This window comes from Amphibalanus amphitrite, unplaced genomic scaffold (genome assembly GCF_019059575.1).
Source record: "Amphibalanus amphitrite isolate SeventyFive unplaced genomic scaffold, NRLGWU_Aamphi_draft 000595F_arrow, whole genome shotgun sequence".
Classification (NCBI taxonomy): Eukaryota; Metazoa; Arthropoda; class Thecostraca; order Balanomorpha; family Balanidae; genus Amphibalanus; species Amphibalanus amphitrite.
In genome coordinates, this window is record NW_024882089.1 from 379,268 (window position 1) to 394,889 (window position 15,622).

Sequence of the window (15,622 nt, forward strand, 5' to 3'; positions counted from 1 at the left end):
GGTACGTTCGGCGGGCATAATATTGATCCAGCAGCATGAAACAATACTAAAATCTTTTGATTTCCACACATGTATTGTACACAGACTAACATTTTCGAAACCATTACAAAACCGGTAATACTGGGAGAGATTTTAAGAGTGTGTTCCCTAAAAAAGGTTGGTTTGAACAGGTTCACAGCGACGTGTTGTTATGATATTGTCTAGTGATCCAGAGCAGAACAAGCACAGATCGCTAAGTTTGTGGAGCAGACTCTCAGACCTCCGCATAACGCTGAAGGTTTGCGAAATAAAAATGAAATGAGATGTTTACGACATGCATACAACATCAGCAAAGCTTGAACGAACAACATTACATATTAGAACAACTGTAGCGACTTAAAAAAAAAAGAGGCAAACAGCTAAAGTATGAAAAAATGCTTCAAAACGGCACTTGGGTGTATCAGGAGCAAAACAGCGGCCAAGTACATGTGAAGACGGCTAGACGCTAGACGCAATATTGTCCCTAAAGTTTTGGTGAAAACCTACCCAGTGAAACCTCTCACTGCTGTTCATCTCTCATCGAGCATACATCACCGCTCATTCTTGCATCTGTTCACATCCCATTTCCACTTTCACTGTCCGTCGCTACCTCAGTATCCGTCGTTATCCGACAATCGAAACACAACACACTCCTCAGCCCTCTCATAGCCGATTCCACTGTACGGCTTGACATTCCATCAACCACATCCTCACTGTTTTCATCACTTCCCTTTCCCTTCTCCCCCTCCCTCCCTCATCACTTATCCGGCTGCGCCTCCTCCCCATTCTGCGTCAGCGCGGAGCCGAGGGTGATGCGCCTCACACCCAGAGTACGCAGGTTCACCAGGGCGCAGGTGGCCGTTCGATGGAACTCGGGCAGGCAGAGCAGACGCACGCGCTGACCCTGTGATCCTGGCGGTGACAATAAAGGTGGTTTAGATGGACTCGGGTAGGACGACGGGTATATTACGACGCTGATTGGTTTAATGGCTACTAGCGAGGACATATTAGGCACGCAGTTGAACGCATTTGCCGGAGGTTTCTTTTGTTTTGTTTTTCTCCGGAGCTGAATGCATGGGCAGAAACGTAAAGCATACGGGGCATTCCACGTCAAATCAAACACCGAAATCCGTCATCCCCTTCGATTTTTCTGAAAAATTTTTAGGCAGACTGGGCATGGTTCAAAACTGAGTTATGTATAATATTTTCGAAATTTGATAACGTATCGCTGAGATATAGGTCATCGAATATAGCTAAAAATGCCACACATCAATTTTTTAAATGGCTATAACTCTGGTTTCTTTTCTGGTATCAAAATGATATTAACAGGGTCTTATAGGCAATTGATAAGGCTTTGCTTTTTAATTATAAAATTAAATTGAAGTGACCTTGAAATGCATTTGACCTTGAATTAAAACAGAAAAATTTAAATAGCAAAAAACACGTCACCTTCGATTTGGGTAATTTTTACATATTATGTCCGTCACAATGTTCCTAACCATCTGTGAAAAAATTGGAGTGGGCCATTCATAACTTCCGCGGCAAACGCCGTTTTCATGCATCAACATCACGCAACCGCGCGTGACCTTGAAAGATAGAGTCAAGACATGCTTGCTTGTGCACACTTTCTGAAATGAATGATTGCTGATTACGAGCGAGCGAGCGCAGCGGGCGAAGTGAGTCTTTTCAATATAACGGAAAAATCTCAGTATGAGCGGCCCGGCCCGGCCCGGCCAGTAACGCTTTTGAGAGGCTTATATCTCAGCAACCGCTGGACCGATTGGCCTGCGGTCTTTTTTGTTGGGTAGCCCCATCCCTTCTACCCCGTAATTGACTATTTTTGATACATGTCAGTGACCGTCGTGGCACGTGCCACGTGAAAAGTCAAGGGTGTTCAAGCTGTTTTGCAAAAGTAGTGATTTTGAGAGGCTCATATCTCAGCAGCCGCTTGGGCGATTGGCTTGCGGTAATTTTTGTAGGGTAGCAGCATCCCTTCTACCAAAGGTCGGATACTTTTGATGCATGTGGGTCACCCCCAGTGCACGTGCAAAATACAACAATAAGAGGTGTCAAATTTGTTCCCATTTCAGTAACTCGGTAATTACTGGGGCGATTTCGCTGAAACTTGGCATACAGGTAGGCACCCACCAGGCAATGCATTCCCATGTGTTGCGGTTAGGGTGCTACTGCACGTGCGCACGTGCAGGGGGCGTTTCCAGATCTCGAGAACGGCTGGGCCGATTGCGCTCAAATTTGGTACACGGTTGGGGACCGGTTAGTAGGGTGCCGTGCAAAAGTCATTTTGGACCCCGTTTGCACGTGCGCACGTGCAGAATGCCGCTTCCAGATCTCAGGAACGGCTGGGCCGATTGCGTTCAAATTTGGTACACCGCTAGCGACCGGTTAGAACGGTGCTTTGCGCAAGCCCATTGGAAGTAGGTACCCTCTCGCCCTTCTGCACGTGCAGGGCTCACTATCTCGCTCGCTCGTTCTTCGCCCAAAAGGCGTTTTACTGGTTAGTGATATCCCAAACTCTGCGAGAATGGAAATGCATAGTCATCGTAGTCAAGCATTCACGTTCCATAGTAAAAGTGTCTCAGGCAAACGGTATTTTGCGGTGAATTTTGAGCCGTGTGGAAATGCATCATGAAGTAAATTCAACGAAAACATTATGACGCAACGATATCTTCACGCCTTTTGATCTTCACTATACGAAAGAACATACATTTTTTAGTATGTATGGGGAATTTCTAGTTAATCCAATAATAAATATGGCAGTTAGAGGCCTGCTAAGAGTAACATGTCGCCGGCTGAGGCGGGCTCGGCCGATGCGGGAAACGCAGCAATCACAATTTTGTGTTTACACGTTCATATTTCAATTGTTCACCAACCGATTTTCAAAACTCTTTCACCATAAGATTGCCTGTACATTTCTTAGTCTTCTCACAAAATTTGACGCGAATCAAACGTAATCAGCGGTAGGGAGCGCGATGTAAAGACGGAACCGTTTCGTTCCGTCCCGGCACAGTCTACAATTCAGGCGGCGCGTAGCGGTCGGCGCCGGCTGCCGAGTCGCCGCGTAGCTGCGGCGACAGGATGTTCACTTTACACCGCTATTACTAGAACAGTTGTGAACCGATTTCTTATTGCTTGCACGATGAGATGTCCAATTCAATTCTTGACAGGTAGCCATAATTAATTTCGCATTAATCTTATGAGATATTGGTGAAAAACAGGAGGGGTGGGCGAAATTCGCCCTTCCCTCCACTGCGCGTGCTAACATACGTTTGCATATGTGCAATTTTCTTCAAAACTTATGAATGGCCCACTCTAATTTTTTCACAGGTTGTTAAGAATATGGTAGGGAATAAAATATATGAAAATTAGCCAAATCGAAGGTGACGTGTTTTTTGCTATTTCAATATTTGTGCTTAAGAAAAGAGTTAAGCAAATTTCAAGGTCATATATTTAAGTAGGTGCAATTCTAAACAAATGCTTAAGAAATTACCTAAACAGTAAGGTTTATTTCATTCAAATCAAACAAGTACAACCAAAGTTATGGTCGTTCAAAAATATAAAGATGCAACATTTTGTAAAAATTTGATGCCCTATATTTAGAAGACCTGTGGTCAGAATGTGCAAAAAACATCAATGTAATGTCCGGGGCCACACAGGAACTCGCTCACAAATTTATAATGAAATCGCTGATGGTAAGGTGCAAAACAGCCGATTTTTGTTCGATTTGACGTGGAATGCCCCATACATAATATGATGTGTGAGTTTTAATCAAGGCAATTTAAGTAGTTTTGTGAAATTTTGTTTACGCCCATCGTTCCATAGATTTTTGCCGAAATTGATGTCCTTTCCACCAGTCCTGATATATTTAGGTACTCCTATTTCTCGCAGCTTTTGGCATGTTTCGGTCACTCACCTCGACACATTTTGGTGGCGAACTTGGTCTGATTACCGGCGAACAGCAGGTCGGGACACTGGTCGATGGTGAAGGGGTCCTTGTCGTAGTAGGGGTAGCAGGTTAGTGTGTCAGGGGCCGTGGGACACAGGTGGCCCCAGGTCAGCAGACGCTCCAGAGAGGTCAGCGGGTCGTCGCACGCGCTGTACCTGGAGTAGGAGGGGGACAGGTGACCTCGGGTGAACAAACGGTCCAGTGTCATGGCAGGGAGTCGTACGTTCTACGGAAATTAAGAGACACTCACGGAATGTTTGGTTCTAATTTGATAAGTGGCGGACCCACGCGACACATATCTTTTTCAGACTACTCCCAAACAGTATTTTTATAAACGTAAAAAAGAAACGATAGCAGCGATAAAATATAAAAGCATGAAAAGTCAAATAATTGTTTTAAAAAATCACTGGCCACGTCCACACCACAACCATCAGGCACCAACCGTAGTCCGTAACTCAACAGTCCGTTCTGAGCCTGTTCCAGAGACACATGACACCCACCTGTAGAGATCGTGCACGTTCTGCCCGGAGGTGCCCAGCAGTCTGCGGCCCCCCACCACCGCCTGGTACGGGTTGGTGACGCCGTGGAACGTACGGTACGCCGCCGCCTGGTGGGAAAAACGGGAACTAGTAATACACTACCGGTATATAATTCAGAATATCACATAGTTGTAGAAGTTAGTGATTTATATTTTATAGCTCGAAACATTTTGCGACTTGCACTTGGGACGATAACTTTTTTAAATTAAAAAAAGCTAAGGACGATAAGAAAAAAAAATGATCTGGCTTTATCTAGATCGAATAAAATCTAGCTAATTTTATTTGAATAAGTCTTCCTTGTTGTCCCATCAAAGCCTGCGCTCCCTCCCCAAATCTTCCAAACTCCACCTAGTCAGCGCGATGTGGCCCGGCGCATCCAGACTTACAGACCCCGTCTTCCCACTCCAGTCTCTCACCTTGGGCAGCAGGCACGGGTGCATGGGTCGCTGCGGCAGCAGGTGATTGGTCGGGTCAAACTCGCCCGGCATGAGGTCCAGGTCGCAGCTGGCCGTCACCTGTTGGAGCAGCTCGTCCAGCGAGCGGACGGCGGCCGCCGATTGGCCCGCCACGTCTGACGTCAGATACGCCGCCCGCTGACGGAGGCAGGCGGTCAGGTCAGGTCGGGTCAGGTCAGGTCAGGTCAGGTCAGGTCAGGTCAGATAAGAGCAATCAGAAGACGGGAGACACAATTAAATATCCACACATCATCATTCCTCACCAGCAAAAAAAAAAAAAAATCCATCAGCGATCGAGAGAATGATTATTCCAACAGGCATGGCTTATGTGATACATAATAAAAATCGACAACACATGACCTGAGAGGAACAAAAAATGTATTTTGATTTATACCAATGCGATTAAAAAATTCACCGTTATTTAGCTACAAAGTCAGTAATAACCTGCCGTAATCCATGCTTCGTGCTCTCTACTATTAACTAATTAAACATCAAACACTTACAGCCAGTTTTAACTCACCTTTCGCAACTGTTGCGCTCTGGAAGCCTCAGTAACTCGCATGTAAGAACTGTCAGAAAGTATCCTTATGAACTGACCTTTAGGAACTGGCTGTCTCGGCTGCTGGCACTCAGCGAGTTTCCGGCCACTATGACCCGGCTGACGGCGGCCATCTCTTTCTGCTCCTCCTCTGACCCGAGCTGACCCGTGACCAGGTCAACGAGCAGCTGAGCTGGGAACAGGTCACCGGAGGCCTCCAAGCCGAGCCCGGATACCAGCAGTACGTAACTGAAGGGGAGCGGAGGGGTTAGCGGTCACAACGGCGGTGCAGCGGCTGTCGATTTGGTTCTCGGTATTTTTACTCAGAAGAGCATTGTTCTCGGGGCAGTGAGTCGTGAGAGCCCTTACTCGATACTGGACAGTTTGGGTCGGGGAGTGCGCCCGCTTGGCGTAACTTCCGACCCTATCTATACATACATTCGAACATTTGAGCTCAAGCTTCCTATAAAGACGAGATGCTAATTGCTAACTACAGGTGGTTGGTTAAAGGAACAAGATTAGCATCCCACTTGGGTTTTACGCATGTCGTAAATGTGTTGGACATTGTCAGAAATACCATGCTGCGTACCTGTCATTGTCGGGAATGGGTCGGTCAACTGTCTGCGGCGGAAGATCCGGAAAACAGACGTCACGGACTTTGAACTTCCCGGAGACTTCTTCCCTGCCGACCACGGCACACACTACACCTGTGGGGACATAGCCTGAGTCAGAGTGACGTCAATTTGTCAAAGGGACGTTACAATCATGCCAAAATGGCATTGTTGTTATTGGAGATTTGGCAGCATACATTTCAACTCTGAAAACTTTAGAACATGCCATTCAAGTCAGGTCAGAAGTTTGTTGCATCAAGTTGGATATCCAGAAAACTGTGCCCCAAAGCACCGTGACGATCGAGCCTCGGGCCGGTGTCAGCATTGGACGGCTGCACCACAAGCAGAACAGACCGGTACCGTCTGCTGTGATCGCATTCTCGCATGTGGTGAAATAATCCTACGACTGTCGTACCATTGACATACTGCTGCGGGTCGATGTTTCCCTCCAGTCGGATCCTGGCGCCCTCGTCCTCCAGTATCAGGTGGTCAGAGTCGCTGATGAACCGCTCCCGCGGCGGCTGAGGCATCAGGTTGTGCTGCCGGTGGGTGTGTAAAGTCGAAATAAGTCGGCAATGTTTTCGTTAATCACCAATCTTCCAATAATGTACAGTCAGTCTTAAAAGTACCGCGTAACAGTGCGGTGGATCCATTAAGCCTGACCGAGAAAGGGTCTGCTATAATTTGAAAGTCACCGAGCCAATTGACCTGGGGAATGGACGAGGATGTCAATTGCTTCGGTGACTCAGATTTAGCAGTCCTTCCACGGTCGGGCTTGATGGATCCCCGCACTGTTGCGCGGTACTTTTAAGACTGACTGTACCTTACCTTACCTTACCTTACGGATAACAGGAATTTTGATGGCTACTATGGCCTGTAGGGTCCTGGGCCTCGTTTCATAAAGAGAGTCCGTAACTCACGTCGGTTTTTGGTCTTGTATTGCAAGTGCATGTGAAGCAAGCTATTTCCCCCTCTCCCTTCTGTTCCTGCTTACAAGATAAATAAATTCAACGATTCAAATGATCGTCATCGCTTCACATGCACTTGCAATTCAAGACCAAAAACCGACGTAAGTTACGGACTCTCTTTATGAAACGAGGCCATATTCGCACCGAGCTCCTTAACTAAGGACTCTCAAGGATGCTAATCTAGAATGGAGTATCTGATGTAGAATCAAATACCACGCGATTTACAATATAATGAACAGTTTTCACATCCTAGATAACTTCACATTCCATCAGCAGCGTAGTTAATCATCAACTCACACCTATGACCTATTTGACAGAATTGCTCATGTCCATAAAATACCCTCTCACAGGCCAGCCACATACCTCCTCGCTAATCTCCTTCAGAATGGAGGGCTTCAGCTGCTGCTGCTTGAACAGGGTGCCGATGACGGCACACTCTGCACGCTCTTCGTCCAGCTCGGAGACGGCCACCACCACCACCCCGCCTGGAGGCAGTTTGAAGTAAATGAGCATTGATGATAGACAAACCACCCAGACCACCATACACCAGCAATGCTTGTGGTTCTGTGGCATCACAGCTGAACCTATTGTTCTCAGTTCTCACCCCATTTTTCAGCTGCGGCTGCACGCAGGCGCTCCTCGACTGCCTTCAGGCGTGATGAGTAGACATGGTAGAACTGGCGTGAAAAGTCACGGCCAGACAGCTGATAGCGTGCAGTTTCATCAGAAAACAGAGCAGCAGTCCGCTCCACTGACAGCTCTTCTTTAAGCTGCATACTGCCAGTGAGCGAGGGCTGAAATTTGAATTGGATGAAAACGTCAGGAACATTAACTGTAAGACCTATGCTACATATAAGGCCCTGAGTTAACTATGGGTATACCTACATTGACTTATGACTGACATAGTAATAAAATTGCAGTAACACGAAAACGCAATGTCAATGTTGAAGCTTGAAAATGAGCTTAGAAATTCAATCGATATCCATCACTCACCATCAAAAAGGCACCTCAGTTCTTGCCTCAGTTCAACTTGTCCACATCCGTCAATACAGTGTGGTGCGCCTGCGTTATTCGTTGCCTCGTCTCGATGATGCAATAACCACGTGTGTCGCCGGCCGGCACGGGAGTCCCCGGGCCGGCGCTGCCGATTCGCGCGCCGACTTGTTGTGAGTTGTGACGTTGCTACCCCCCCCCCCCCCCCCCGGTGCTGGGGGCGGCCCAGGGGGCGCCAGTGAACATTGTACCCTTTCACGAGGCGACCGCGTGTCTGCAGCCTGCATTGCAGCAGTCTGCTGACCAATCCGCGCTCGATCCGTCGCCGCGTGGTCTCCGAGTGTTTCTGCGCATGTCTGGGGCCCAGCCCGCTGCGTCGGGCCGCGCGCTCCGCTCCCCCGACTTCTAGGCCGAGCTCTTGACCCGAGCAGACGCGTCACGTCTGGCTCCGCGATTTGGCCCGTTCTGTCCGGGATTTATAACTTAGATTAGGCAGGGCATATTTGGCAAGCTTGGATTTCATTCTCGTCTCTTCGTCGCTCCATTGTCTGATTCGCTGTTTTGGTTTTTGACTTCGTTTTGGTAATTTAAATATAACAACCCGCTCTTTTAATTAATTCTTTTACTTGGGGCCGTTTGGATCGAACTGATTGAATTTTTGGAACACGCACCAGGTTGATATTCTCCATTTCTGATTACCGTAAAATCCAGGCACTGATATGTGGTGAACTGCCCCACAGCACCACATATTGGTGACCCCGACGTGATTCTTGTTCGATTTTTCCATACTTCCGGGTTGTCGCCTCCGCTCATTCCCGAATCAATTATTTTATATTATTTCCCCCACATGGATTGCTATTCCGTCGCTCCACAGTGGCTTCTGCGCCACTTTTCCATGATGGTTTCTGTGCCATCTCTCCGCCGTGTGATTAGTTAGGCATTTATCTTCTCGGTGATTTTATTTCGGCGTTCCATTGGCTCTTTCGGATTTTGCACCCGGTGTTTTAATCTTTAATTGTTCAGTGCATTGCAAACACCGGCTACACTTTAACGATCATGACGAACGAGGGCACGATGGAACCCGCTCATGCTGAGCCGGTCCATCATGTGTCGATCAAGCCGCCGGTTTTTATGGACACCGCGGTTGACGGCTGGTTTGCCATTATGGACGCCCAATTTAACATTGCCAAAATCACCAACTCGCAGACCAAATTCTACCACGTTCTCTCTGCCCTGCCTCCGGAAACCATCTCGCACATTCCGCGTGCTGTCTTGAGCAACAAAAATTTCTCTGAGCTACAGACAGCCGTCACTGACATGTACGAAAAGACAAAGCCAGAGATGTTTGAGAAACTGATCAGCAAAACGCGTCTGACGGGCCGACCCTCACTCTTTCTAAGCGAGCTCAGAGAGGTAGCCGACAAGGTTGGTGTCGGAGACGATCTCGTTCGGCACAAATTTATCCAGTCGCTACCTACAGGCATTGCTACGGCCCTGGCTTCTCAGCGCGAGCTCTCATTGTCGCAGTTGGGCAAACTCGCGGACGAACTGATGCCTCTTGTGCAAAACTCAGCTGCTAACATGGTTCACTGTCAGGATCAGGACCCACAGTCTGACTCACAGGCGTTCTTTGTGGCTCAGCAGCACCCAAGGTACCACAGGGCCACTCAGCCGCAGAGCCGAGCCGCCACACACTCCCCTGCTCGTGATGCTCGTGATTCAAGGGCGTCTCTCGGTCTCACGCCGTTCCACCCTGACCAGAAGCCGAAAGTATGCCGTGCTCACCTGTTTTTCGGCAGCCGAGCACGCACTTGCAAGCCATGGTGTCACTGGCCCGACAAAGCTGCTGATCTGACCATGCAGCCGTCCTCACGAGCTGCGTCTCCCTCCCGTGCAGCCTCAGAGTCGGGAAACGAGAGGAGCAGGCCGTAAACGCAGCCCTCGGCCTGCCGCTCCTTAGGGTAACAGCCAAGGTGAATGATCAGCCCCTGAAATTCATCGTGGATACTGGCGCTGGTGTATCCCTGGTTCCGCCCTCCTATGTGAATGGAACTCTAATTCACCCGTCCGCTGTTTCGATCACGACTGCCAGCGGGCAGCCACTGCGCGTGCATGGCGAGGCCACTCTCGATATTGTCCTCCCCACACTGAGACGCAGTTACACATGGACATTTGTAGTGGCTGAGGTGACAGAGCCACTACTCGGTAACGATTTTCTCGCTCACAACTCGTTGGTTGTCGATTGTGGTTCCCAAGTTCTCCGCGACTCCACCACTCTGCTCTCTGCTCCCGGTGTACCGACGACCGGGGAGTCTGTTCATTTGGTGATAAATGATCTCGCTCAGGTGCCTGAGGCAGTGCGGCCCATCCTAGAGGATCACCCCGCTGTTCTCAGCCCTAACCAGCCGGAGTACACAGACTCGCCAATCAAAACCACTCACTTCATCGACACCGGCAGCGCTCCACCCACGTTCGCCAGCCCACGCAAGCTGCCGCCCGACAAACTAACCGCAGCAAAGCAAGCACTCGATGTGCTGCTCAAAACAGGAGTGATTCGTCCGTCTAGGTCCCCGTGGGCCTCACCCATCCACATGGTTCCGAAGAGTACCCCTGGTGAGTGGCGTGTCACCGGTGATTACCGCGCGCTCAACGCCGTAACCAAACCGGACCGCTACCCACTGCCGCACATTCAGAGCCTCTCAACCAAGCTCCACAACGCTCAGTGGTTCAGCAAAATCGATCTGCTCCGTGCATATCACCAGGTGCCTATGAACCCCGCTGACTCAGAGAAGACGGCCGTCACCACGCCCTTCGGCTTGTACGAATACGCCTTCATACCAATGGGGCTTCGCAACGCAGGTGCCACGTTCCAGAGGGTCATGGACGGCATCTTCCGAGACGTGCCGTGCGTATTCGTCTATCTCGACGATATTCTGGTATTTTCCGAGAACCAGGAGCAGCATGAGAAAGATTTGCGCCTCGTGTTCAGCAAGCTGGCTGAGCACAAGCTTCGCATCTCACTGGAGAAATGCGAGTTCATGAAGAAGTCACTCATTTTCCTCGGTCATGACGTCACCAGCACAGGTGTCACACCTCCCAAGGCCAGAGTGAAGGAGATTCTGGACCTCCCTCTACCGCATGACTCAGAGTCACTGCGTCGCTATCTGGGACTCATCGGCTTCTACCGGCGTATGATTCCGCGATTCGCCGATGTCACGTTCCACCTGACCGAACTGATTCGACTCAACCCAAAAAGCAAAGAACTGACGTGGACAGAGGAACAGACTCAGGCGTTCAGTGACAGTAAAGCGGCGCTGGCCGGCGCCTGCACTCTTCCACACCCAGTGCCACACTGCGAGCAGTACGAGCTCGTCACTGACGCATCACAAGTCGCGGTGGGTGCCGCGCTCCATCAGATTGTGGACGGAGTACCCGTTCCCATTGGCTTCTTTTCACGGAAGCTCAGTCAGGCCCAACAGAAGTACGCCGCGTATGACAGAGAGCTACTCGCGGCTTATCTGGCAACACTCCATTTTCGTGACATGATCGAAGGCCGCCACGTTATCCTGCGAACAGATCACAAGCCACTCGTGCGCGCTTTTCACAGCCCACACACGGCTAAGTCTGACCGCCAACAGCGCCACTGGTGTGTCATCACGGAATACATCACTGAGGTCTCGTACATCCGTGGCAGTGACAACGTGGTGGCGGACTGTCTCAGTCGCCCGGTGAATGCAGTGTCCCTCGATGCATGTGACCTCCATTTTATCGCGGCGGCTCAGAAGCAGGAAAAGGAGAGAGACGCCGGCAGTGCCGATTCAGAGCACCAGGATTCCGAGTCAGGTCCAGGATCGCGCTCAAATCCACAGGACACCTCCGGATTGGAGCCAGTAACACTGTCTGGCGACATCACAGTCCTGTGTGAAAACACTGGACCACATCCACGCCCGTACGTACCAGAGGCATGCAGGCGCGCCGTGTTTGATCGTTTCCACGGCCTGTCACACCCGGGTAGGAAAGGCACCACCCGTCTCATCAGCTCTCGCTATTTCTGGCATGATATGCGCCGTGACATTGCGCGATGGGTGAAGGAGTGTGAAGCATGCCAGGAAGCCAAGGTGCACAGGCACACTCGTTCTCCGCCCGGTCGGTTTGACGTGCCCTCACAGCGGTTCGAAACTGTACATATAGACATAGTCGGGCCGCTGCCCCCGTCAGTACCCCACGGGCACCCCTTCACCACGCCATTTCGTTATTTGTTGACATGCATCGATCGCGCCACGCGTTGGGTCGAGGCCGTGCCGTTGGTCTCGATCACCGCGGAAAGTGTAGCCTCCGCTTTCCTCGACACTTGGGTGTCCCGGTTCGGAGTGCCACTGCATGTAGTCACGGACCGCGGTTCCCAATTCGAATCGGAACTGTTTGCGCATTTGTCTTCAATGATAGGTTTCCATCGCCTCCGAACCACTGCTTATCATCCGACGTGCAATGGGATGGTGGAAAGAGTCCACCGAACGCTCAAAGCCGCCATCCGGGCGCGCAGGCAAGAGTGGCTGCGCGCGCTACCCGTCGTTTTGCTAGGTTTGAGAGCCATGCCAGCAGAGTCGGGTTTTTCGGCATTCACTGCCGTCACAGGCGCACAGGTGCTGTTTCCCCGCTGCGCCGTCGAGAAGGTCCCCGTCGGGACAAAGTACGTCCAAGAACTGGCAAAGCGTATGTCAGAAATCGATTTCGTCACACTCTCACAGGGCTCGAACCACGCCCGCACACCACCGACGCACGTGCCACCCGATCTCATGACATGCACACACGTGTGGGTACGCGTTGACCGCGTGCGGCACTCTCTGGAGTCCCCGTACCGCGGCCCCATGCGAGTCATCAGACGCAGCCCTAAAGTGTTCACGTTGGAGCTGCCGACTGGCGCCCACGACACTGTAAGCGTCGACAGACTCAAACCGGCACACATGCCGCCACCTGAGGACACGCTTGGTCCGAGCAGTACTGAGCCTACGGCTCCGGAGCAGCAGCCGTCACCGTCGACCTCGCTCGGGCCCCTCGCCACTGGGGCGCCCGACGAGCCGACACAGACGCCGACGACTACAAGATCGTCCAGCAAGAGGACTTCAAGACCTGGAGTGACGTCTTCCGCATCGCCGGCCAAGGACGACAAGCCGTCCGCGGCTGCGCCGGTGCACACCCGCAGCGGCCGCCGCGTGCAGTTCCGGCCGCAACCGGACTTCAGATACTTTTAAGTGCGCCCGCGTACGTGCGTTCGAGGACGATCCTGATCGCGTGGCGCCGACAGTGAAGTGATAACTGCGTCGCGCGGTGTAGTGATTCTTGCGTCGCGCAGGACCGTGCAGTGACAATTGCGTTGCGCCGTACCGTGTAGTGATTATTGCGTCGCGCAGTGAAGTGTCGATCACGTCGCGCACCGAGTGATGTGAAAAGTGATTGTTTTGGCTTATCGTGTATGCGCTCCGCGCTGAGGCAGTGAGTACTGTGGTAACCACGTGTGTCGCCGGCCGGCACGGGATTTCGCGCCGACTTGTGACTTTCGCGCCGATTCGCGCGCCGACTTGTGACGTCGCTACCCCGCCCCGGCGCTGGGGAGGCGGCCCAGGACGTGTCTGTTCGTGAACTTTGTCCCATCACGATGCGACCGCGTGGCTGCGGCCCTGCGCTGCCGCAGTGCGTCGGCCAGTGACCAATCCGCGCTCCGATCGGCAGCCACGTGGTGTCCGAGTGCTTCTGCGCATGTCTGGGCCCGGCCCGCTGCGTCGGGCCGCGCGCTCCCAGGGACTTCTGGCCGAGCTCTTGGCCCGAGCAGACGCGTCACGTCTGGCTCCGCGATTTGGCCCGTTCTGTCCGGGATTTATAACTTAGATTAGGCAGGGCATATTTGGCAAACTTGGATTTCATTCTCGTCTCTTCGTCGCTCCATTGTCTGATTCGCTGTTTTGGTTTTTGACTTCGTTTTGGTAATTTAAATATAACAACCCGCTCCTTTAATTAATTCTTTTACTTGGGGCCGTTTGGATCGAACTGATTGAATTTTTGGAACACGCACCAGGTTGATATTCTCCATTTCTGATTAACGTAAAATCCAGTCACTGATATGTGGTGAACTGCCCCACAGCACCACATATTGGTGACCCCGACGTGATTCTTGTTCGATTTTTCCATACTCCAATATGTGGTGCTGTGGGGCAGTTCACCACATATCAGTGCCTGGATTTTACGGTAATCAGAAATGGAGAATATCAACCTGGTGCGTGTTCCAAAAATTCAATCAGTTCGATCCAAACGGCCCCAAGTAAAAGAATTAATTAAAAGAGCGGGTTGTTATATTTAAATTACCAAAACGAAGTCAAAAACCAAAACAGCGAATCAGACAATGGAGCGACGAAGAGACGAGAATGAAATCCAAGCTTGCCAAATATGCCCTGCCTAATCTAAGTTATAAATCCCGGACAGAACGGGCCAAATCGCGGAGCCAGACGTGACGCGTCTGCTCGGGTCAAGAGCTCGGCCTAGAAGTCGGGGGAGCGGAGCGCGCGGCCCGACGCAGCGGGCTGGGCCCCAGACATGCGCAGAAACACTCGGAGACCACGCGGCGACGGATCGAGCGCGGATTGGTCAGCAGACTGCTGCAATGCAGGCTGCAGACACGCGGTCGCCTCGTGAAAGGGTACAATGTTCACTGGCGCCCCCTGGGCCGCCCCCAGCACCGGGGGGGGGGGGGGTAGCAACGTCACAACTCACAACAAGTCGGCGCGCGAATCGGCAGCGCCGGCCCGGGGACTCCCGTGCCGGCCGGCGACACACGTGGTTATTGCATCATCGAGACGAGGCAACGAATAACGCAGGCGGAGCGCGCGGCCCGACGCAGCGGGCTGGGCCCCAGACATGCGCAGAAACACTCGGAGACCACGCGGCGACGGATCGAGCGCGGATTGGTCAGCAGACTGCTGCAATGCAGGCTGCAGACACGCGGTCGCCTCGTGAAAGGGTACAATGTTCACTGGCGCCCCCTGGGCCGCCCCCAGCACCGGGGGGGGGGGGGGTAGCAACGTCACAACTCACAACAAGTCGGCGCGCGAATCGGCAGCGCCGGCCCGGGGACTCCCGTGCCGGCCGGCGACACACGTGGTTATTGCATCATCGAGACGAGGCAACGAATAACGCAGGCGCACCACACAGCAGCAGATCGACATTCGCAAAACTGCTACTGGCAGACAGACATTCACTTAGGTCCAATGAAATCGACTCCTTTGGACAAAAAACAGCTTTTAGTGCCACGTTGACTACAAATAGAACACAAAATGTTTGACGCAGTTGCGGCAATACTGTCAATAAATATTTCTTTCGCGCCAGTAATAGAGTAAAACCATATGAAGGAATATAATACCGGTGGGCAAAATAACTTCACAGCAAACGAAGAGTTACCTGTTACTCCACAAGTCACCAGTCACCTCGTGGAGTTCCTCTAGTCCCCAGCCTTACAGAACCGGTTTAGGAGGGAGAAGAGGGACC

At 51.5% G+C, this 15,622-nt stretch overlaps 1 protein-coding gene across 3 annotated transcripts; it reads right to left on the reverse strand.

Annotated features, from left to right (window-relative positions):
- Positions 1–58: 58 nt before the first annotated feature.
- LOC122394505 (DNA polymerase delta subunit 2-like) lies at positions 59–15,622 on the reverse strand. Of its 3 annotated transcripts, none has more exons than XM_043391416.1 (10): positions 15,555–15,622; positions 7,698–7,887; positions 7,457–7,578; positions 6,541–6,664; positions 6,104–6,221; positions 5,574–5,763; positions 4,938–5,114; positions 4,483–4,589; positions 3,950–4,137; positions 59–930 (listed from the first exon to the last, which is right to left on the reverse strand). In XM_043391416.1, exons 2-10 carry the CDS (start codon positions 7,867–7,869, stop codon positions 776–778), a joined length of 1,353 nt encoding a protein of 450 aa, XP_043247351.1. In that variant the 5' UTR covers positions 7,870–7,887; positions 15,555–15,622; the 3' UTR covers positions 59–775. The 3 variants fall into 3 exon arrangements, with proteins under 3 accessions (XP_043247351.1, XP_043247350.1, XP_043247349.1); XM_043391415.1 differs by lacking the exon at positions 15,555–15,622 and adding an exon at positions 8,087–9,483; XM_043391414.1 differs by lacking the exon at positions 15,555–15,622 and adding an exon at positions 8,101–8,154.